The sequence below is a fragment of the Tamandua tetradactyla genome, chromosome X, assembly GCF_023851605.1.
Source record: "Tamandua tetradactyla isolate mTamTet1 chromosome X, mTamTet1.pri, whole genome shotgun sequence".
NCBI classification, from domain to species: domain Eukaryota; kingdom Metazoa; phylum Chordata; class Mammalia; order Pilosa; family Myrmecophagidae; genus Tamandua; species Tamandua tetradactyla.
Genome location: NC_135353.1, coordinates 24,699,260 through 24,725,195, shown reverse-complemented (window position 1 = coordinate 24,725,195; position 25,936 = coordinate 24,699,260). Strand labels below are relative to the sequence as shown.

At 38.7% G+C, this 25,936-nt stretch overlaps 2 protein-coding genes across 2 annotated transcripts in view; both read right to left on the bottom strand.

The window, feature by feature from the left end:
* LOC143670162 (zinc finger protein 449-like) overlaps positions 1-25,936 on the bottom strand; it is a 94,225-nt gene that overhangs the window by 65,423 nt on the left and 2,866 nt on the right. The gene's annotated exons all lie outside the window — the stretch shown is intronic.
* LOC143670900 (uncharacterized) lies at positions 5,100-8,075 on the bottom strand. The gene is made up of 4 exons (XM_077145933.1): positions 7,989-8,075; positions 7,476-7,590; positions 6,157-6,270; positions 5,100-5,959 (listed from the first exon to the last, which is right to left on the bottom strand). Exons 1-4 carry the CDS (start codon positions 8,073-8,075, stop codon positions 5,100-5,102), a joined length of 1,176 nt encoding a protein of 391 aa, XP_077002048.1.

The following is a 25,936-nucleotide window of genomic DNA, read 5'->3' as shown; positions in this document are numbered from 1 at the left end:
AAATTACAGATCCAAGAAGTGCAGCGCACCCCAAAGAGATTAGACCCAAATAGGCGTTCTCCAAGACACTTACTAGTTAGAATGTCAGAGGTCAAAGAGAAAGAGAAGATCTTGAAAGCAGCAAGAGAAAAACAATCCATTACATACAAGGGAAACCCAATAAGACTTTGTGTAGATTTCTCAGCAGAAACCATGGAAGCTAGAAGACAGTGGGATGATATATTTAAAATACTAAAAGAGAAAAACTGCCAACCAAGACTCCTATATCCAGCAAAATTATCCTTCAAAAATGAGGGAGAAATTAAAACATTCTCAGACAAAAAGTCACTGAAAGAATTTGTGACCAAGAGACCAGCTCTGCAAGAAATACTAAAGGGAAGCACTAGAGTCAGATACAAAAAGACAGAAGAGAGAGATATGGAAAAGAGTGTAGAAAGAAGGAAAATCAGATATGATATATATAATACAAAAGGCAAAATGTTAGAGGAAAATATTATCCAAACAGTAATAACACTAAATGTCAATGGACTGAATTCCCCAATCAAAAGACATAGATTGGCAGAATGGATTAAAAAACAGGATCCTTCGATATGCTGTCTACAGGAAACACATCTTAGACCCAAAGATAAACATAGGTTGAAAGTGAAAGGTTGGGAAAAGATATTTCATGCAAATAACAACCAGAAAAGAGTAGGAGTGGCTATACTAATATCCAACAAATTAGACTTCAAATGTAAAACAGTTAAAAGAGACAAAGAAGGACACTATATACTAATAAAAGGAACAATTAAACAAGAAGACATAACAATCATAAATATTTACGCACTGAATCAGAATACCCCAAAATACGTGAGGAATATACTGCAAACACTGAAAAGGGAAATAGACTCATATACCATAATAGTTGGAGACTTCAACTCACCACTCTCATCAAGGGACAGAACATCTAGACAGAGGATCAACAAAGAAATAGAGAATCTGAATATTACTATAAATGAACTAGACTTAATAGACATTTATAGGACATTACATCCCACAACAGCAGGATACACCTTTTTCTCAAGTGCTCATGGATCATTCTCAAAGATAGACCATATGCTGGGTCACAAAGCAAGTCTCAACAAATTTAAAAAGATTGAAATCTTACACAACACTTTCTCGGACCATAAAGGAATGATGTTGGAAATCAATAATAGGCAGAGTGCCAGAAAATTCACAAATACGTGGAGGCTCAACAACACACTCCTAAACAACGACTGGGTCAAAGAAGAAATTGCAAGAGAAATTAGCAAATACCTCGAGGCGAATGAAAATGAAAACACAACATATCAAAATTTATGGGACGCAGCAAAGGCAGTGCTAAGAGGGAAATTTATTGCTCTAAATGCCTATATCAGAAAAGAAGAAAAGGCAAAATTCAGGAATTAACTATCCATTTGGAAGAACTGGAGAAAGAACAGCAAGCTAACCCCAAAGCAAGCAAAAGGAAAGAAATAACAAAGATTAGAGCACAAATAAATGAAATTGAAAACATGAAAACAATAGAGAAAATCAATAAGGCCAGAAGTTGGTTCTATGAGAAAATCAATAAGATTGATGGGCCCTTAGCAAGATTGACAAAAAGAAGAAGAGAGAGGATGCAAATAAATAAGATCAGAAATGGAAGAGGAGACATAACTACTGACCTCACAGAAATAAAGGAGGTAATAACAGGATACTATGAACAACTTTACGCTAATAAATACAACAATTTAGAGGAAATGGACGGGTTCCTGAAAGACATGAACAACCAACTTTGACTCAAGAAGACATAGATGACCTCAACAAACCAATCACAAGTAAAGAAATTGAATTAGTCATTCAAAAGCTTCCTAAAAAGAAAAGTCCAGGACCAGATGGCTTCACATGTGAATTCTACCAAACGTTCCAGAAAGAATTAGTACCAATTCTCTTCAAACTCTTCAAAAAAATCGAAGTGGAGGGAAAACTACCTAATTCATTCTATGAAGCCAACATCACCCTCATACCAAAACCAGGCAAAGATATTACAAAAAAAGAAAACTAAAGACCAATCTCTCTAATGAATACAGATGCAAAAATCCTCAATAAAATTCTAGCAAATCGTATCCAACAACAACAACACATTAAAAGAATTATACATCATGACCAAGTAGGATTCATCCCAGGTATGCAAGGATGGTTCAACATAAGAAAATCAATTAATGTAATACACCATATCAACAAATCAAAGCAGAAAAATCACATGATCATCTCAATTGATGCAGAGAAGGCATTCGACAAGATTCAACATCCTTTCCTGTTGAAAACACTTCAAAAGATAGGAATACAAGGGAACTTCCTTAAAATGATAGAGGGAATATATGAAAAACCCACAGCTAATATCATCCTCAATGGGGAAAAATTGAAAACTTTCCCCCTAAGATCAGGAACAAGACAAGGATGTCCACTATCACCACTATTATTCAACATTGTGTTGGAGGTTCTAGCCAGAGCAATTAGACAAGAAAAAGAAATACAAGGCATCAAAATTGGAAAGGAAGAAGTAAAACTATCACTGTTTGCAGACGATATGATACTATACGTCGAAAACCCGGAAAAATCCACAACAAAACTACTAGAGCTAATAAATGAGTACAGCAAAGTAGCAGGTTACAAGATCAACATTCAAAAATCTGTAGCATTTCTATACACTAGCAATGAACAAGCGGAGGGGGAAATCAAGAAACGAATCCCATTTACAATTGCAACTAAAAGAATAAAATACCTAGGAATAAATTTAACTAAAGAGACAAAAAACCTATATAAAGAAAACTACAAAAAACTGCTAAAAGAAATCACAGAAGACCTAAATAGATGGAAGGGCATACCGTGTTCATGGATTGGAAGACTAAATATAGTTAAGATGTCAATCCTACCTAAATTGATTTACAGATTCAATGCAATACCAATCAAAATCCCAACAACGTATTTTTCAGAAATAGAAAAACCAATAAGCAAATTTATCTGGAAGGGCAGGGTGCCCCGAATTGCTAAAAACATCTTGAGGAAAAAAAACGAAGCTGGAGGTCTCGCGCTGCCTGACTTTAAGGCATATTATGAAGCCACAGTGGTCAAAACAGCATGGTATTGGCATAAAGATAGATATATCGACCAATGGAATCGAATAGAGTGCTCAGATATAGACCCTCTCATCTATGGACATTTGATCTTTGATAAGGCAGTCAAGTCAACTCACCTGGGACAGAGCAGTCTCTTCAATAAATGGTGCCTAGAGAACTGGATATCCATATGCAAAAGAATGAAAGAAGACCCATCTCTCACACCCTATACAAAAGTTAACTCAAAATGGATCAAAGATCTAAACATTAGGTCTAAGACCATAAAACAGTTAGAGGAAAATGTTGGGAGATATCTTATGGATCTTACAACTGGAGGCGGTTTTATGGACCTTAAACCTAAAGCAAGAGCACTGAAGAAGGAAATAAATAAATGGGAACTCCTCAAAATTAAACACTTTTGTGCATCAAAGAACTTCATCAAGAAAGTAGAAAGACAGCCTACACAATGGGAGACAATATTTGGAAATGATATATCAGATAAAGGTCTAGTATCCAGAATTTATAAAGAGATTGTTCATCTCAACAAAAAAAAGACAGCCAACCCAATTACAAAATGGGAAAAAGACTTGAACAGACACCTCTCAGAAGAGGAAATACGGATGGCCAAGAGGCACATGAAGAGATGCTCAATGTCCCTGGCCATTAGAGAAATGCAAATCAAAACCACAATGAGATATCATCTCACACCCACCAGAATGGCCATTATCAACAAAACAGAAAATGACAAGTGCTGGAGAGGATGCGGAGAAAGAGGCACACTTATCCACTGTTGGTGGGAATGTCAAAGGGTGCAACCACTGTGGAAGGCAGTTTGGCGGTTCCTCAAAAAGCTGAATATAGAATTGCCATACGACCCAGCCATACCATTGCTAGGTATCTACTCAAAGGACTTAAGGGCAAAGACACAAACGGACATTTGCACACCAATGTTTATAGCAGCATTATTTACAATTGCAAAGAGATGGAAACAGCCAAAATGTCCATCAACAGAAGAGTGGCTAAACAAACTGTGGTATATACATACGATGGAATATTATGCAGCTTTAAGACAAGATAAACTTATGAACCATGTAATAACATGGATGGACCTAGAGAATATTATGCTGAGTGAATCCAGCCAAAAACTAAAGGACAAATACTGTATGGTCCCACTGATGTGAACGGACATTCGAGAATAAACTTGAAATATGTCATTGGTAACAGAGTTCAGCAGGAGTTAGAAACAGGGTAAGACAATGGGTAATTGAAGCTGAAGGGATACAGACTGTGCAACAGGACTAGATACAAAAACTCAAAAATGGACAGCACAATAATACCTAATTGTAAAGTAATCATGTTAAAACACTGAATGAAGCTGCATCTGAGCTATAGGTTTTTGTTTTGTTTTGTTTTGTTTTGTTTTGATTTTACTATTATTACTTTTATTTTTTTCTCTATATTAACATTCTATATCTTTTTCGGTTATGTTGCTAGTTCTTCTAAACCAATGCAAATGTACTAAGAAATGATGATCATGCATCTATGTGATGATGTTAAGAATTAATGATTGCATGTGTAGAATGGTATGATCTCTAAATGTTGGGTTAATTTCTTTTTTTCCGTTAATTAAAAAAAAAAAAGAGAAGGGATAATTGGAGATGAAGGGATACAGACTGTACAACGGGACTGGATATAAAAACTCAGAAATGGACAGCACAATACTACCCAATTGTAATGCCATTATGTTAAAACACTGAATGAAGCTGCATGTGAGGTATAGGTTTTTTGTTTTTGTTTTTTGTTTTTTTTCTTTCTATTATTGTTTTAATTCTTATTCTGTTGTCTTTTTATTTCTTTTTCTAAATTGATGCAAATGTACTAAGAAATGATGAATATGCAACTATGTAATGTTATTAAGAATTACTGATTGTACATGTAGATTGGAATGATTTCTAATTGTTTTGTTAATTCTTTTTTTAATTAATAAAAAAAAAAGTGACTGACTTGGTGTACAATCAAGCCTGTCCTCTGTCTGAAACATTTAGAACAATAATTACACTTGTATGGCTTCTCCCCTCTATGAATTCTTAAAAGAGTCACAAGGTTTGGCTTCTGTGTAAAGGTTTTCCCACAGTAACTGCATTTAAAAGGCTTCTCTTTAGTGTGAGTTCTCTGGTGCAAAGTAAGAGCTGTCAGTTGAACAAAACTTTTCCCACAACTCTCACATCTATGAGGTTTTTCACCTGTATGAGTTGTCACATGTCTTTTAAGACTGGATCTATGACGAAAATTCTTGCCACACTCTAGGCATTTATAAGTTTCAACTTCAGAATGTCTTTTTTGATGCATTCTAAGGTATGCCTGTCGAGCGAATTGCTTTTTACATACAGTGCACTCATAGGGTCTCTCCCCTGTGTGAAGTCGTTGGTGTCTAGAAAGATCTGAAATACGAAGGGAACTATACCCACATTCAGGGCACTTATGAAGTACTTTGCCTGAATGGGATTTCGGGTTCCCCAAAACGTGTGACTTCTGAGCAAAACAGTCTACACTCTGAGAATTAAGGGGTTTCACACCTCGACACTTTTGTACACGGAGGCTAGATTTGAGAGCTTCTTCCAGGTTAGAGACCTCAGGTTTTTCTCCTAGAAAGTAGCTCTGATCATCTACAAGCTTTGTGAAATCTGAGTGTAGATCGTCTGGGTGGATTTCATGTTGATATTTCAAGTGTTTGTAATATTTTTGTGAAATGGGGTCATGGATAGGGGTACCCTCTAAGGTAAAAATAAATGAATATTTATCCTCGAGCTTTATCTGTTTTGAAGTATTTTCTTCATTTTCTCACTCGAGAAGAAAGCCTGAAAGAAAAACAGAAATTGCAGGTGCCATCAGGTAGAAAGTGAGCGAGTTACATGTATTGGGTTAACCTCTAGTGGAAAGATAGGAACTCCTAGAGAGTATCTCAAAGAGCTTGACCCTGAATAAAGCTGAACTTTTCTTTGCTTCTTTCTCTGGTGTTTAATGGACAATTTCTTACCTGTCTGAGAGTCAAGAAAGTGTGTCACTTCTCTGGAATTGTGTAAATCATTCTCCAATGAGTATTCAACGTTGTACAATGGGAAGCTCATGTTAGGATTTTGAATTGGATAGCCTGGTGAAAATAAAAATGGATAGTCTTGAATGCATAGCTTTAAAATTGAACGAAAAATCAGAAGGCAATATGCTTATATTTACTGAAAGCTTATCGTGGGTAGTACTTGCATTGAACTATACTTCATTTAATCTTTTCTTTTCTTTCCTTCTTTCGTTTTTTTTTTTTTTTTTTATGGGCAGGCAAACTAGGAATCAAACCGGGGTCTCTGGCATGGCAAGCGATAACTGTGCCTGCTGTTCACTGCATCTTTCTTCTACTTATTAGGAAAATACTTTATTTTCCCTTAATAGTACTTATGGGGTTGGTACCTTGTTTGACCTTATCTTTTTGAAATGTTCTGAAGCATATCCATCCATTAAATATTCTAACTATGTTCATGTTTCCAAGAACTATTTGGCACTTTTAAACTAAATACCGACAATATATGTTAAAGTTTACCATATGCAAGCATTTTAATAAAGAGATGAATAATTGATGTTCTTTAATTGTAAAATTTCAGACATGTGATTATGATACAGATGGTGGGTGCATCCCATTTTGATGGTAACTAATACAACCAGTTAAAATGGATTGTGTTAAATACTAAAAATGACACATAAACAGAGCACAATGCTTGTACAGAGTCGAGTGCCTCAGTTTTAGGTTGGGGGTGGGAGTCAATTGCTGTGTATATTGCTACAGTTCATGAAGCAGCGCCAAGTTGTTCCAACAACTGGTAAGTGGGATTGAACAAGTAAGGTCATTTATATTTCAACATTACTAAAACATAGCAGCAATAAAGATCAGTTGGGCACATCCATGGTTACAGGATAATCCATCATTAATCATTTATATGCTGTGGGCTTACAACTATAATATGGTTGGCTTGAGAGGCAAACATAATGAATGAAGAAACGACTTGCTGAGACAGGATAAGTCAAACCTATGACAGTTGCAAGAGTAGATAAATACTCTAGCACTCATATGATTTGGAAGATGATTTCTAAAATTAGAAAAAAAAGAGGTTGTTCTTATAAGCTCAAACAAAACTTCTTTTAAGAAAAAATTTGCTGCTGTTAAGTGCTAGGTGAAGACTTTCATGAGTTAGGTCAGTTTCAATAGGACATATTCCCTCAACAACTCTTAAAGATATCTTTTTTAAAGTGATGACTTGGTGTACAATCAGCTTGTCCTCTGTCTGAAACATTTAGAACAATGATTACACTTGTATGGCTTCTCCCCTGTATGAATTCTTAAAAGAGTCACAAGGCTTGGCTTCTGTGTAAAGGTTTTCCCACAGTAACTGCATTTAAAAGGCTTCTCTTTAGTGTGAGTTCTCTGGTGCAAAGTAAGAGCTGTCAGTTGAAAACTTTTCCCACAACTCTCACATCTATGAGGTTTTTCACCTGTATGAGTTGTCACATGTCTTTTAAGACTGGATCTATGACGAAAATTCTTGCCACACTCTAGGCATTTATAAGTTTCAACTTCAGAATGTCTTTTTTGATGCACTCTAAGGTATGCCTGTCGAGCGAATTGCTTTTTACATACAGTGCCTCATAGGGTCTCTCCCTGTGTGAATTCGTTGGTGTCTAGAAAGGTCTGAAATACGAAGGAAACTTTCCCACATTCAGGGCACTTGTGAAGTTCTTTGCCTGAATGGGATTTCTGGTTCCCCAAAACTTGTGAATTCTGAGCAAAACAGTCTACACTCTGAGAATTATGGGGTTTCACACCTCGACACTTTTGTACACGGGACTAGGATTGAGAGCTTCTTCCAGGTTAGAGACCTCAGGTTTTTCTCCTAAAGTAGCTCTGATCATCTACAAGCTTTGTGAAATCTGAGTGTAGATCATCTGGGTGGATTTCATGTTGATATTTCAAGTGTTTGTAATATTTTTGTGAAATGGGGTCATGGATAGGGGTACCCTCTAAGGTAAAAATAAATGAATATTTATCCGAGCTTTATCTGTTTTGAAGTATTTTCTTCATTTTCTCTCTCGAAGAAAGCCTGAAAGAAAAACAGAAATTGCAGTGCCATCAGGTAGAAAGTGAGGGAGTTACATGTATTGGTTAACCTCTAGTGGAAAGATAGGAACTCCTAGAGAGTATCTCAAAGAGCTTGACCCTGAAAAAGGCTGAACTTTTCTTTGCTTCTTTCTCTGGTGTTTAATGGACAATTTCTTACCTGTCTGAGAGTCAAGAAAGTGTGTCACTTCTCTGGAATTGTGTAAATCCTTCTCCAATGAGTATTCACGTTGTCCAATGGGAAGCTCATGTTAGGATTTTCAATTGGATAGCCTGGTGAAAATAAAAATGGACAGTCTTGAATGCATAGCTTTAAAATTCAACGAAAAATCAAAGGCAATATGCTTATATTTACTGAAAGCTTATCGTGGGTAGTACTTGCATCTAAGTATACTTCATTTAATCTTTTCTTTCTTTTTTTTTTTTTTTTTTATGGGCAGGCAAACTAGGAATCAAACGGGGTCTGGCATGGCAAGCGAGAACTGTGCCTGCTGTTCATTGCATCTTTATTGTACTTATTAGGAAAAGTACTCTTATTTTCCCTTAATAGTACTTATGGGTTGGTACCTTGTTTGCCTTATCTTTTTGAAATGTTCAGAAGCATACCATCCATTAAATATTCTAACTATGTTCATGTTTCCAAGAACTATTTGGCACTTTTAAACTAAATACCGACAATATATGCTAAAGTTTACCATATGCAAGCATTTTAATAAAGAGATGAATAATTGATGTTCTCTAGCCTGTAAAATTTCAGACATGTGATTATGATACAGATGGTGGGTGCATCTCCATTTTGATGGTAACTAATACAACCAGTTAAATGGATTGTGTTAAATACAAAAATGACACATAAACAGAGCACGATGCTTGTACAGAGTCGAGTGCCTCAGTTTTAGGTTGGAGGTGGGAGTCAATTGCAGTGTGTGTTGCCACAGTTCATGAAGCAGCGCCAAGTTGTTCCAACAACTGGTAAGTGGGATTGAACAAGTAAGGCATTTATATTTCAACATTACTAAAACATAGCACCAATAAAGATCAGTTGGGCACATCCATGGTCACAGGATAATCCATCATTAATCATTTATATGCTGTGGGCTTACAACTATAATATGGTTGGCTTGAGAGGCAAACATAATGTAATGAAGAAACGACTTGCTGAGACAGGATAAGTCAAACCTATGACAGTTGCAAGAGTAGATAAATACTCTAGCACTCATATGATTTGGAAGATGATTTCTAAAATTAGTAAAAAAAAAGAGTGTTCTTATAAGCTCAAAAAAACTTCTTTTAAGGAAAAAATTTGCTGCTGTTAAGTGCTAGGTGAAGACTTTCATGAGTTAGTGTCAGTTTCAATAGGACATATTTCCCTCAACAACTCTTAAAGATATCTTTTTTAAAGTGATGACTTGGTGTACAATCAAGCTGTCCTCTGTCTGAAACATTTAGACAATGATTACACTTGTATGGCTTCTCCCTGTATGAATTCTTAAAGAGTCACAAGGCTTGGCTTCTGTGTAAAGGTTTTCCCACAGTAACTGCATTTAAAAGGCTTCTCTTTAGTGTGAGTTCTCTGGTGCAAAGTAAGAGCTGTCAGTTGAAAAAACTTTCCCACAACTCTCACATCTATGAGGTTTTTCACCTGTATGAGTTGTCACATATCTTTTAAGACTGATCTATGACGAAAATTCTTGCCACCTCTAGGCATTTATAAGTTTCAACTTCAGAATGTCTTTTTGATGCGCTCTAAGGTATGCCTGTCGAGCGAATTGCTTTTTACATACAGTGCACTCATAGGGTCTCTCCCCTGTGTGAAGTCTTGTCTAGAAAGGTCTGAAATACGAAGGAAACTTTCCCCACATTCAGGGCACTTGTGAAGTTCTTTGCCTGAATGGGATTTCTGGTTCCCCAAAACTTGTGAATTCTGAGCAAAACAGTCTACACTCTGAGAATTAGGGGTTTCACCCTGGAACTTTTGTTCACGGGGACTAGGATTGAGAGCTTCTTCCAGGTTAGAGACCTCAGGTTTTTCTCCTAGAAAGTAGCTCTGATCATCTACAAGCTTTGTGAAATCTGAGTGTAGATCGTCTGGGTGGATTTCATGTTGATATTTCAAGTGTTTGTAATATTTTTGTGAAATGGGGTCATGGATAGGGGTACCCTCTAAGGTAAAAATAAATGAATATGTATCCTCTAGTTTTATCTGTTTTGAAGTATTTTCTTCATTTTCTCTCTCGAGATGAAAGCCTAAAAGAAAAACAGAAATTGCAGATGCCATCAGGTAGAAAGTGAGCGAGTTACATGTATTGGGTTAACCTCTAGTGGAAAGATAGGAACTCCTAGAGAGTATCTCAAAGAGCTTGACCCTGAAAAGGCTGAACTTTTCTTTGCTTCTTTCTCTGGTGTTTAATGGACAATTTCTTACCTGTCTGAGAGTCAAGAAAGTGTGTCACTTCTCTGGAATTCTGTAAATCCTTCTCCAATGAGTATTCACGTTGTCCAATGGGAAGCTCATGTTAGGATTTTGAATTGGATAGCCTGGTGAAAATAAAAATGGATAGTCTTGAATGCATAGCTTTAAAATTCAACGAAAAATCAAAAGGCAATATGCTTATATTTACTGAAAGCTTATCGTGGGTAGTACTTGCATCTAAGTATACTTCATTTAATCTTTTCTTTTCTTTCTTCTTTTTTTTTTTTTTTTTGTATGGGCAGGCAAACTAGGAATCAAACCGGGGTCTCCGGCATGGCAAGCGAACTGTGCCTGCTGTTCATTGCATCTTTTGTACTTATTAGGAAAGTACTCTTATTTTCCCTTAATAGTACTTATGAGGTTGGTACTTGTTTGCCCTTATCTTTTTGAAATGTTCAGAAGCATAACCATCCATTAAATATTCTAAGTATGTTCATGTTTCCAAGAACTATTTGGCACTTTTAATCTAAATATGACAATATATGCTAAAGTTTACCATATGCAAGCATTTTAATAAAGAGATGAATAATTGATGTTCTCCAGCCTGTAAAATTTCAGACATTTGATTATGATACAGATGGTGGGTGCATCTCCTATTTTGATGGTAACTAATACAACCAGTTAAAATGGATTGCGTTAAATACTAAAAATGACACATAAACAGAGCACGATGCTTGTACAGAGTCGAGTGCCTCAGTTTTAGGTTGGGGTGGGAGTCAATTGCTGTGTTGTTGCCACAGTTCATGAAGCAGCGCCAAGTTTTCAACAACTGGTAGTGGGATTGAACAAGTAAGGTCATTTATATTTCAACATTACTAAAACATAGCACCAATAAAGATCAGTTAGGCACATCCATGGTTCACAGGATAATCCATCATTAATCATTTATATGCTGTGGGCTTACAACTATAATATGGTTGGCTTGAGAGGCAAACATTAATGTAATAAGAAACGATTTGCTGAGACAGGATAAGTCAAACCTATGACAGTTGCAAGAGTAGATAAATACTAGCACTCATATGATTTGGAAGATGATTTCTAAAATTAGAAAAAAAAGAGGTTGTTCTTATAAGTTCATACAAAACTTCTTTCAAGACAAAAAGGTTGCTGTGGTTAAGTGCTATGTGAAGACTTTCATGAGTTATGTCAGTTTCAATAGGACATATTTCCCTCAAAAACTCTTAAAGATATCTTTTTTAAAGTGACTGACTTGGTGTACAATCACGCCTGTCCTCTGTCTGAAACATTTAGAACAATGATTACACTTGTATGTCTTCTCCCTGTATGAATTCTCAAATGAGTCACAAGGCTTGGCTTCTGTGTAAAGGTTTTCCCACAGTAACTGCATTTAAAAGGCTTCTCTTTAGTGGGTTCTCTGGTGCAAAGTAAGAGCTGTCAGTTGAAAAAACTTTTCCACAACTCTCATCTATGAGGTTTTTCACCTGTATGAGTTGTCACATGTCTTTTAAGACTGCATCTATGATGAAAATTCTTGCCACACTCTAGGCATTATAAGTTTCAACTTCAGAATGCCTTTTTTGATGCGCTCTAAGGTATGCCTGTCGAGCGAATTCTTTTTACATACAGTGCACTCATAGGGTCTCTCCCCTGTGTGAAGTCGTTGGTGTCTAGAAAGGTCTGAAATACGAAGGAAACTTCCCCACATTCAGGGCACTTGTGAAGTTCTTTGCCTGAATGGGATTTCTGGTTCCCCAAAACTTGTGAATTCTGAGCAAAACAGTCTACACTCTGAGAATTAAGGGGTTTACCACCTGGACACTTTTGTTCATGGGGACTGGATTGAGAGCTTCTTCCAGGTTAGAGACCTCAGGTTTTTCTCCTAGAAAGTAGCTCTGATCATCCACAAGCTTTGTGAAATCTGAGTGTAGATCGTCTGGGTGGATTTCATGTTGATATTTCAAGTGTTTGTAATATTTTTGTGAAATGGGGTCATGGATAGGGGTCTCTCTAAGTAAAAAAATAAATATGTATCCTCTAGCTTTATCTGTTTTGAAGTATTTTCTTCATTTTCTCTCTCGAGATGAAAGCCTAAAAGAAAAACAGAAATTGCAGATGCCATCAGGTAGAAAGTGAGTGAGTTACATGTATTGGGTTAACCTCTAGTGGAAAGATAGGAACTCCTAGAGAGTATCTCAAAGAGCTTGACCCTGAATAAGGCTGAACTTTTCTTTGCTTCTTTCTCTGGTGTTTAATGGACAATTTCTTACCTGTCTGAGAGTCAAGAAAGTGTGTCACTTCTCTGGAATTCTGTAAATCCTTCTCCAATGAGTATTCACCGTTGTCTAATGGGAAGCTCAAGTTAGGATTCTCAATTCGATATCCTGGTGAAAATAAAGACGGGAAGTACGATAATGAGCCACCACGGGAGACTTCTGGTTGATTCCTTGGACTATTGCCCTCTCAACATCTAATAACTTCACAATTGCAATTACTTCACCTTAACTTCCCACATGCGTTTTATTTTTTGAAATACAGGAGCAAAACCAAAAATCAGGACTAGTTTCCTCTATTCTATGGAAGGAGTGTGAATCAATTCTACACTTAGATTAGTGTGCTGAATTATTTCTACATTTATTTAGAATATATAATTCCTGAGGTTAAGCCAAAACAAAGTTTGTCATGTTAAAACTGAAAAAACTTTACGTTAAAGAGCACCAAGGAAAGAAATGTAGAAGTGGGTGTAATGAAACTGCTTACTGGAATATTTTCATGTAAGAGAACCTCAAGTTAAAATGATAACTAAACAGGGTTGGCAACCAGCAAGACCTGTCTTTATATGTTTGTTTCACCTGAAGACTATGGTGATTTTTCTTAAATTAGCCTGCATAATTACCAACGAGTGCTCTGATTATCAATCTAGAAAAAACAAAGATATTTCCCACCAGTCACTCTCCCCTCGTGTCTTACACCATCCCTCTCCTCATTGAGACCAGATGAGTCTTATACCCTCTTTTCCAAATCCCTTCTGCATCTCTGGAAAAGTTTACTGGTCTGAAATGAAATAGTGGTTGGAAAATGCTAATTTTAGGACCTACTTTTGTAGGGAAATATTTATACATTAATATTATTCACTAATATCAGCAAGTAAGTTTGGCTAATGTTATTCCAAGGGCAATTTTTGACTTCCACACACTTTATCAAAACATAGGAAGTGGAGTAAAATACATTATTTCATAGTTTCACGGACAAAAGGTAATATATTAGATTTCCAGGAAAATAAAATGAATTACAGAGAAAGTACTCTTACATTCACTGTTTTGTTAATGCTTGGATTTCAAAGCTAAGCATTGGATGGAAGAGGACCGTGCTTCAGGTAAAGTAAGACTAGAGGTCATAGATGAAAGAAAGCTGCCATCTAGTAAAAGTGTGAGAGAATTGAATCATGGGACAGTGGAAATTATCAAAGTATTAGGGTGGCAGAAACTGGGAGGCGTAGAATATCCCATTATGACAGACACAGCAAAACACAGTCCAGAGCTACAGGAACTGTCCATATGGCTATTCCCATCCCTCACAGTATGGATATGAAGCAAGTGATGCTGTAGATTTAATTGAACACCCACTGGAAAATCAGACCCACAGAACTGCGCCTTGGGTGAAAGATTAGGTATAAGACCGCGTCAATGATGAAAAGTAGCCCTAGAGTCAGAATCTATGAGAAATAAGACCAGGAGTATCCTTCCTGGGAAGCAGCGTCTCATGGATTTCTCATAAGCTTCTGCCCTCAGGTCCATGTGCTATACTCAGGACAGCACATGTCCTGTCAAAGAAGGACATCAGACAAACTCAAAGAAGCCTGAGAACTTTCTACCTTAGTTCTTCTGTCCCAGCTTCCATAGAGCCTGGCCACAAATTGGGTGCATCAGGGCAGTGCCATGCCCTAGATGCATAGAACATGTGCCCAAACTTGAGCTTCTAATGGATGTTAACCTAAGGTACTTTTCAGTTCTATGCTAATCTACTCAGTGTTGCCTGCGTGACATTCGGTTCCATGGGCATCAGGTATATCCCAGCCTCAACTCCCTGGACTATTAAAGCCCTACTCCTGAAACTACACTGATTTCCAATCCCCTACTTATACTCCCAGCACTTATCAACTAGGCTACTTTCTATTGCCCTTTGAACAATCTCACACTTTTCTGACCCCAGTATCTGTATGCTACTATTATACACTGAATAAAGTACCATCACTATACACTCTCAAACATTAGGGACTCCCAAATTAATAGGCTAAGCCCTTGATCTTGAGGCTTGCTCTTATGAAACTTATTTCTGTAATGGAGAAGCTAAGAATACCTATAATTATGTGTAAGAGTGACTCCCAGAGAACGCTGTTGTTGCTCAGATGTGGTCACTCACTCTCTAAGCACAACTCTCCAAGTAAAATCATTACCCTCCTCCCTACATGGGACATGATGTCCAGGGGTGTGAGTCTCTCTGGCAACGTGGGATTGACAATGCCTACATGACCAAAACAGGGAAAAGAAATGTAACAAAACAAGGTATCAGTGGCTAAGAGATTTCAAATCAAGTCGAGTGGCTATTCTGGACATTACTCCTGTGCAAGCTTCAGCTAGATATTGCTGACTGCCATGGTATGCCGAGCCCCAACCTGTAAACCTTAAGGAATATCCAGGGATATATCAGAGACTCGTCTTACAAATGTTTCACTCAATACGTTTATTTTTCTGAAACCTAAAGCCTCCAGATGGTTCCTAGGCCCGATAAACCAGGAGTTACCAGTCTCTAGAAGAACATCATCCAGTTGGATGCCCCTACCCCATAATGTCAACAGCCCTTTTCAACATGAAGAAGTTAGAATGGACATTGTCCCAATATTTCTAAAGATTGTGAGAAGGATCAAAGGAGGAGTTGCAATAGAGATGACAGGATTTTTTAAATGAGTGTGGCTGCTGAATCATTTAAATGATAATTCCTTTCAGTCTCCAGGGTCTTGGAGCAGTTAGAGGGAAATACCTGAATTTGTGGAACTGTAACCTATGCCAAATGCTGAGATTTGTTCTATAACTCCTTATTAAAATGTACTTTGAAATTTACCGCTTTTTTGTATATATGTTCTATTTTACAATTAAAAAAATGTTTGAAAATACCATCACTAAAGTATAATCAAGGAACACTCCTTAGATGGTGTTTACAGGGTGGTGCGACGGTGGCCCAGTGGTAGAATTCTCACTGCCATGCTGGAGGCCCCGGTTCGATTCCTGGTACCTGCCCATGCAACAAATAAAAGGTGTTTGCAGATGTTCGTCCAACTTCTGCCTGCCAATATGGTGAAAATAGCCATGGTTCTTCTCATAAGAGAAAGATGAAACGGTTTGATGATAATACGCAGTATCATCAAACAGACAAATCATCTGACAGACATCTAGACAGGGACACTCTCATACACTGTGGTGGGTGCGTATGCTGGTACAATACTTTTGGAGGACAATTTGACAATATCTACTTAATTCTCAATGCATTGGCCAACTAATCAATTGATCCCCCTTCTAGCATTTGACCCTATCGACACATGCACCTAGAAGGATACTCACTGCATGTTTTATAGCTTAGTTCCAGGATTTTAGGTTTAATATTGAATGACAGTCAGAAGCGAAATCTCCATGTGTACTTCTGCCGGCGAGGCTCTTCTCATTAGCCTCTATGTCAGCCAGTCTGTGTTGGCCCAATAACCACTGCAGTGACAAGTTATTTTTACAGCAGCAGAGGTAAGAGAATTTATTTGCTCGTCAGAAGATAAAAATGAGGGCCTCAAAGATGGAAGCCAAAGCCCCTTTCCTGACATTCAATAATATTTTCTGTCTTTCACTCAAAACATCCACTAGAATATTAGTTTTCCAGTGATGATAATGCGTTGCCCAGGGTATACACTGCTTGACTTAATAAATGGAAGGAAAGAAAGAAAACACTAGCAGAAACATGGAAGCATGGGGTGTGTGACTTTTAAAATATATTCACAAATTCTTTGCTGTTCCTCACTTCAGGAGGTGAACCTTAATTCTCCTTCCATTACATGTTTTGGGACTCAGTAATTCTCTCCTAATGAACCGAATATGGAAGAAGTGATGTCGTATTGGGACTCGGCTATAAAAGGCACTGCTGCTACGTCATTTGTCTCCCTTGGATTGCTGGCTTTGGGAGAAGGTGTGCGCTATGTCGTTGAGGACACTAGAGCAATTTATGGAAGGGCCCTCACACCAAGGCACTGAGACCTCCTGCCAACATCAGAGTGGAGAGCCAACTTCTGAATGGCTGCCCCAACCTAGTTAATCTTTCAGATGACTGCAGAACCTACTGTTCTCATGACAGTAAACAAGTTGCCTCTACTTTATAAAAATGTAGAAGCCTTAAACTAACGTTTGAGTAATTTATTATGCAGCAATAGATATCTAATACCAGAAGGGAAGAAGCAATCTGAGTTGAACAGAGAAGGTGCTTTGACTATGAATATCCCCGCCCCCGCAACATGCTCAGGTAATATCTTTAACATAATTCCATTAACAGAGACTCTGTGCCATTAAGTTGCCAATGGGCCATGAAAAAAAACACACTGGGTATTTGGATAGCTTACCATACATCACTTACTCCAGCAGGATAATCTGAAGAAATTAAAGCTACAAGAGTCTTCTGATACTTTTCAGACAGCACTTGTTCTCTCTCTATTCTGCTTTAAAATATTTTTTAACTTTTTAATCGTATAGTGCAATATATATACAAAGCAAAGAAACAAAAAAAGCGATAGTTTTCAAAGCGCTATTCCACAAGTAGTTACAGGACATATCCCAGAATTTGTCATGGGCTACTGTATGATTCTCTTGCATTTTTCCTTTCCTGCTCCAGAATATAGGAGGCTAGAAGGCTCAGATTTTTTTTTATCATCACAATCGATTTTTTTTCTTTTTTGAGAAAAATAACCTATATATATACAAAAAAGGCAATAAGTTTCAAAGCACAGCACCACAATTGGTTGTACAACATACTTCAGAATTCGGTATGGGTTACAATACTGGAGACTAAAAGAAATATCAATACAATGATTCAGCAATCATATTCATTTGTCAAACCCTAACTTCTCTGCATAATTCCACTATCAACTTTGATCTTTCTACCACTTTTTAGGGGTATTTGGACTATGCTCATTCTACCTTTTTCATGTGAGAAGGGCTGTCAATAAGGGTTGGGAGATGGAACTTGCTGGTGTGGAAAGGCTGGCCCTTTTAGGTTTCAGGACTTATCTGGTCCAGGGACCCATCTGGAAGTGGTAGGTTTCTGGAATGTTACCCTAATGTATGGAACCTTTGTAGAATCTTATATATTGCCCTAGGTGTTCTTTAGGATTGGCTGGAATGGTCCTGGTTGGGGTTTGGCAAGTTATGATAGGTACCAACGTCTAACTGAAGTTTGAGTAAGAGTGATCTCTAGAGTAGCCTCTAGACTCTACTTGAACTCTCGCAGCCACTGATACCTTATTTGTAATACTTCTTTTCCCCCTTTTGGTCAGGATGGCATTGTTGATCCCACAGTGCCATGGCCAGGCTCATCCCTGGGAGTCATCTTCCATGTCACCAGACAGACTTTCACCCTTGGATGTCATGTCTCACGTAGGGGAGGGGGCATCAATTTCACTTACAGAGTTGGGATTAGAGAGAGTGAAGCCACATCTGAGCACCAAAAGAGGTCCTCCAGAAGTAACTCTTAGGCATACCTATAGGTGGTCTAAGCTTCTCTGCTGCCTACATAAGCGTCACAAGAGGAAGCCTCAGGATCAAGGGCATGGCCTATTGATTTGGGTGTCCCTAAAGTCTGACACAGTATCAGGGGATTCCCTGTTGGTAAGGTTTAATAGTTCCATATTTATCTCCTATCGCTCAAGGGTCTTTGCCATTACTTTTTGATTATCTGCTTACTATAATCTAGGATGTATTCAGGCATTGCATTAACCTATACGGGATTAAAGGACCTCTTTCTTATTCTGGGCTTCCTGTGTTTCTATTGTTCAAATGAGCTATACAGATAGGTTGAGTTAGATTATGCTACAGAAAATTTCAGTTCCAGACCAAATAAACCTTTCTTCCTATGGTCTTAAAGAGTATGTGTGGTTCTAAAATATAGACAATGTCTTCCTTACCCCTATGTTCTGAATTACGTTAACACCAACCTGATCGGCTTTTGTTCTTATCTCTGAATATCAGGTTATAACTATATAAAACAGCCTCTCAAAATCTAGAAACAATAATTACCACTCGGGACTTAATGTGTCTGCTCTAAAAGCTTACAATCCAGGCCCCTCTTTACTTACAAACATTTTCTAAAGGACACCATACCATTGTTGTTCTTTTGTTTCTGGCTCATTTTGCTTCACCAAATGTCCCACCACATGCTCATTCACACGTTGCATGCCTCAAGACTTCATTCCTTTTGTAGAAGCACAACTTCATTCATAAGTACACACCATCGTTCACCAATCTACTTCTCCCGTCAGTGCATGCTTCAGCCACCTGCACTCATTAGGCATCATATATAGTGCCCGAGTCCACAGTCCATCAAAATTCTCAATTTTAGATAATTTCATTGTTCCCAAGCGAAAGAAAACCAATGAACACACGCTTACTAAATAGGAAAACTAAACCTCCTAACTCTTGTCCCTCATCCCATTATTTACCTCTGCTATTGCTGTGGTAGCGCTGATGGTTTCCTTCTGAAAACAGTCCATAGCATGCAATAGCAGTTTCCCCCCTGTACCTTGGACTTCAACTCTCTTTGTATACACGAATCATACTTTTGCAAGAAGTAATTCTTGCAAAAACAAATTTATATTTCTAGCATTAATCAGTGGGACAGGTAGATCTATACAATCGCTTTCAAACTTGTTCTTCTGCAATACGGTAACATTACTTATGGACGCACTAGAGAACCACCTTCACATCCATCTATTCCCTTACACTGGAGTTCAACCTCATTAGATAACCGTTCATCCATCTCTACCTTCTATGTATCTCTAAGTCCCCTATATTCTGTATTAAAAGCCTCTGATTCTTTTTTATGATGGTCATAAAAGTGGAATCATCCAGTTTCTATCCTTTAGTGTCTGCCTTATTTCATTCAGCATTATGTCCTCAAGGCTCATCCATCTTGTCATGTGCTTCAAGAAGTCATTTCGTCTTACTGCTGCATAATATTCCAACGTATGTATATACCACATTGTGTTGACCCACTCGTCCGTTGATGGGCATTTGGTTTGCTTCCATCTTTTGGCGATAGTGAACAATGCTGCTATGAATAATGCTGCAGCGCAGGTATAGGCACAGGTTGGGAATGTTAAGTTGGGGTTTGTGAACGTGGGCGCCCAGTGGCCATGGTGTGGTGGTAGTTGTGGGAGTGCACAGGTCTGGGGGGCATAGCCGTGGTGGATGCTGGTGTAGGGCATGGGGCCCTTTGTGCGCCCGTGTAGAGCTGTGACAGCAGGTCAGCATTATGCCTTCGTGGAGAGGGGCAGATGTGACCTGACTTCGCAGGTTATCTCTTTCTCAGAGCTGGAAAGTGTGACTGAAGACCGTGCGCATGCACAGGTCTAGGAGTGCTGGAAACTAATATTCCCAGAGCTGAAGGATGTGATTGGGGGTGCAGGGCATGCGCGGGTCTAGGAGTACCCTAAACTGACTCGCAGAGATCCAGGGGAGGCGGGGTGAGGCTCTGAGCCTCTATGGGTGGGGGATGGGTGTAAGTGGGTATGAAGGTATGTGCTGTCAGTTTTATGCACTGGCAACAGCCTGCAGGCTACGGCGGGAGGGGGGCGGTAGTGCTCAGGAGGGGTGCAGGAGAGGTGGATTGGCCTGCACTTGGGATGGGGGTGTGGGGCAGGCATGCGCGCTGGGGGTTGGTGGGGCAGGGGCACTTGGAGAGTAGGGAGTGGGGGCGGGTGACAGGGTTCACATCTGTGGGGTGTGAGGTGAGTCGTGGGTTGGAGGGCGGTGATGGCAAGGGTAGCCTGCTCAAGGAACACGGCCTGGCTTACTTGCTAGTCTCCCTGTCTGTGCACTTCCGCAGGCTCCGCGCCTCTGCGCCTTCACTCCAGCTTTCTGCTTCTCAGTTCCTCAGCCTCTGCAACCAGGGCTCCCACATATGGTGCAGAAAGCTCTCCCAGGTCAGCTGCACTCTTGAATTGCCCTCTCAGTCACCTTCCCATCCCTTCTCTAACTTTTTCTGTGGAGCAGGCCTGAACTCGAGTTACCCTTTTAGGCCATCTCCCTGGAACTCCTTCTGCTTTAAATTTTCATTGCGTATATTCTTCACCATCAGAAAGATAAAAATTTGACGTTTTGCATAGACGTTTATGGTGAAACCTTACCAACTGAGATGAAAAAGCAAATACTTCACACTGAAAACATGTCCCAGTTTCATTATAGTACTTTTGAACCCCACATTTTCAAAAGCATAATGTATTTTATATTTTTAGGATTAGCACTTCTGTTGATTTCTAATGACTACAGACATTTTGATATTACTGCATATCTGTAGCAAGCAGAAGTGTCCAGTTGAGTTCCCACGAGGTTTCCTTTTTGTTTTAAACTAATGTCTTTCATAGATTATTTTCTGTTGCACAAATGGAATTCTTCACAGGTTGCATTACATTCAGCTCAGTTCCTTTTCCTAGTCAGCTGTTTAGTTAGGCAAGGGTATTTCCTAGTATTCGTATTTTATAGGCTTCCTGCTAGTAATCCCTTCAAACTCTTGAACGTGTTTTCTCTTCCTTTTTGATGCTCCCATTACCTAATATCTTAAGTTTTCACCCTGCAGCATTTCAGCGATCTTGTTTCTAACTTACTAAGTGTTCCTGTATATAAGGAGGACAGCAATACTCTTAATTTAAAAGCATAACCTCCTATGGCTAGATCTCTGTATATTTATCCAATCTTTGAATGCTAATTCATTATTTTAACACACCATAGACCCTAATATTACAGATTTCTTGAATTACCTCTATTAACTCTTGTCTTTCCTATCTCTATTGGAACCTTTCACAGTGAGAGGAGTCTAACTATAGGAAATGTTTGTACAGATGATTGTTAATGTGCTTCACATGCTCTCATTTCTCAGGAATATATATTTCTTCATACAATGTCTTGCTCCCAACAAAGGGATAAAAGGATTTAGCTTAGGTTTTTTGTTCATCAGTATGCAAATCCTTTAGTTATTTACTAATGGAGGATGTTTCCAAGATATATTTTTACCATGGTCCTTTTGCAGGCAGGTATACACCTATATACATACATACCATACATACATACATACATGCATACATCTGTCAATCTATGCACACACACACACACACACACACACACACACAGTCATTCCATATATAGCAAACCTTAGCTTTCAGCTGACAGGAAACATAATCTAGTAATTTGTCCCATTATTTCAAAAAATTTTTTCCATTCTACCACTATTCTATGCTTTCCATTCACTCTATATCACAAGAGATTCATTTACCACATCAAAGAAATGGTCATTTAAAAACACAGTAGTAGTTGAAGTCATTATGTAATAATGGAACAGTAAGTCTTACAGCATTTTGCAAAGCATAAAAATCAGTTTAAACCACAATGACAAAGGGGCCATCCATTATCACTCTCCAAACAGTATTTTTTACGTGTTTAATTAAGTCCTTCTTACTCTCACTTGTGTATGAAATACATGAAATTCCCCCATGCTTTGTTGAGTGAAGTATAAAATCAAGATTCATGTTGGTGTCTGGCATCATGTGTGATCTTTATACGTGGCACTGTTGCTAATCAGTCAATGTGGAGAATTGTAACGCACATGCAGAAAAACTTATATTAAAGGTTACCACCTGAGTCTTCCACTTGTTGCGGACAAAAATATGGGGTTTTAAAAACTCTTAAATACACTATGAAATGTAGGGTCTGTAAAGATTGGAATATCAATGACAACATTTTAGACAATTCCCCTTTGATTACAGTATCTGTAATAGGTACCTGTTGGATTTTCCTCTTTATTACCTCTATTTAAAACAAGAGAGACTTCAGAGAAGATGGTAGCTTAGTAAGAACGCGGATCTTAGTTCCTCCTCCAGAACAGCTACTAGGGAAGTAGAAAAGATACAGAACAGCTCCGGAGCCACGAAAGATCAAAAAGACAGCGTACCCCATCCTGGAATGGCTGACTGGCTGGGAGAACCCGCCAGTGAGATCGTCGAGGGGCGCGGCTTCCCCAGGCGGGGCGGCAAGCAGCCGGAGTCCCTCCTTCCTCCTTCCCGGGCCAGCTGGGAGAAGTGGACAGGCGGTCCCCTCAAGCCGCGGCGGCTGGCGACCCCCCCACATGGCCCCCAAACCAACTGGGAGAATTGGATCGGAGATCCCCAGACGTGGGATGGTGAACGGGGTCCCTTCCAGACACGTGACTTCCCGGTCCGGCTTGGAACGGTGCACTCTCCCGGGCCGCGGCGGCTGGGTGCCCCCCCCCCCCCCCCCCCCCCCCCCCCCCCCACTTCCGCCACGCTTGGCGCTCCGGGCAGACTAGGAGATTCAGAGGGGCGCTCTCCCGGGCTGCGGCGGCCGGCGACCCTCCCTGCGTTCGGATCCCCGGGCCGGCTGGCACTCTTCCAAGCCGCTTCGGCTGGTGAACCTCCCCCACTGCGAGAGTTTTCCAAAGTTAAAGGAGCCACAGCAGCTTTTACTGGTGGGACCCGCAGACAAACGTGTGCCACAAGCGCACCACCTACTGGACAGGATGAGAAAAACAGAACCCAGAGATTTCACAGAAAGATCTTTCAACCTGCAGGGTCCAACACCCAGGGAAATATGACTAAATGCCCAGACGCCAGCAGAAGATAATGGATCACGTTCAGAAAATTGAAAATATGGCCCAGTCAAAGGAGCAAACCAATAGTTCAAAGGAGATACAGGAGCTGAGACAACTAATGCTGAATATATGAACAGAAATGGAAAACCTCTTCAAAAACGAAATCGATAAATTGAGGGAGGACATGACAAAGAAATGGGTTGAACAAAAAGAAGAAATAGAAAAACTGAAAAAACAAATCGCAGAACTTATGGAAGTGAAGGATAACGTAGAAAAGATGGAAAAAACAATGGATACCTACAATGATAGATTTAAAGAGACAGAAGATAGAATTAGTGATTTGGAGGATGGAACATCTGAAGTCCAAAAAGAAACAGAAACTATAGGGAAAAGAATGGAAAAATTTGAACATTTTTCAAAAGGGAACTGAAGGACAATATGAACCGCACAAATATATGTGTTGTGGGTGTCCCAGAAGGAGAAGAGAAGGGAAAAGGAGGAGAAAACCTAATGGAAGAAATTATCACTGAAAACTTCCCAACTCTTATGAAAGACCTAAAATTACAGATCCAAGAAGTATAGCGCACCCCAAAGAGAATAGACCCAAAAAGGCGTTCTCCAAGACACTTACTAGTTAGAATGTCAGAGGTCAAAGAGAAAGAGAGGATCTTGAAAGCAGCAAGAGAAAAACAATCCATCACATACAAGGGAAACCCAATAAGACTATGTGTAGATTTCTCAGCAGAAACCAGGGAAACTAGAAGACAGTGGGATGATATATTTAAATTACTTAAAGAGAAAAACTGCCAACCAAGACATCTATATCCAGCAAAATTGTCCTTCAAAAATGAGGGAGAAATTAAAACATTCTCAGACAAAAAGTCACTGAGAGAATTTGTGACCAAGAGTCCAGATCTCCAAGAAATACTAAAGGGAGGAATAGAGTCAGATACAAAAAGACAGAAGAGAGAGGTATGGAGAAGGGTGTAGAAAGAAGGAAAGTCAGATAGGATATATATAATACAAAAGGCAAAATGGTAGAGGAAAATATTATCCAAACAGTAATAACACTAATGTTAATGGACTGAATTCCCCAATCAAAAGACATAGACTGATTATCTTACCCTGTTTCTAACTCCTGCTGGACTCTGTTACCAATGACATATTTCAAGTTTATTGGAGCGGAAGGGATACAGACTGTGCAACAGGACTAGATACAAAAACTCAAAAATGGACAGCACAATAATACCTAATTGTAAAGTAATCCTGTTAAAACACTGAATGAAGCTGCATCTGAGCTATAGGGTTTTTTGTTGTTGTTTTTTACTATCATTACTACTTTTATTTCTTTTCTCTATATTAACATTTTATATCTTTTTCTGTTGTGTTGCTAGTTTCTCTAAACTGATGCAAATGTACTAAGAAACGATGATCATGCATCTACGCGATGATGTTAAGAATTACTGAGAGCATAGGTAGAACGGTATGATTTCTAAATGTTGTGTTAATTTCTTTTTTTATTTTTATTTTTTTTCTTTTTTTCTTTCTTTCCGTTAATAAAAAAATAAAAAAATTAAAAATAAAATAAAAAAAAGACATAGACTGGCAGAATGGATTAAAAAACAGGATCCTTCTATGTGCTGTCTACAGGAAACACATCTTAGACCCAAAGATAAACATAGGTTGAAAGTGAAAGGTTGGGAAAAGATATTTCATGCAAATAACAACCAGAAAAGAGCAGGAGTAGTTAACTAATATCAACAAATTAGACTTCAAATGTAAAACAGTTAAAAGGGACAAAGAAGGACACTATCTACTAATAAAAGGAACAATTAAACAAGAAGACATAACAATCATAAATATTTATGCACCGAACCAGAATGCCCCAAGATATGTGAGGAATACACTGCAAACACTGAAAAGGGAAATAGACACATATACCATAATAGTTGGAGACTTCAATTCACCACTCTCATCAATGGACAGAACATCTAGACAGAGGATCAATAAAGAAATAGAGAATCTGAATATTACTATAAATGAGCTAGACTTAACAGACATTTATAGGACATTACATCCCACAACAGCAGGAGACACCTTTTTCTCAAGTGCTCATGGATCATTCTCAAAGATAGACCATATGCTGTGTCACAAAGCTCGCCATGTGTAAGTTTTCTGCAAAGTGGTAAAATATAAAGAACTGACTGTTTCAATCTTATGCTATGTGCTCATGTATAAAGAACTCACTATGTGTCAGTGGTGTGCTAAGTTTTAAAGTATAAAGGACTCACTATGTGTCAGTCTGGTGCTTGGTAATAA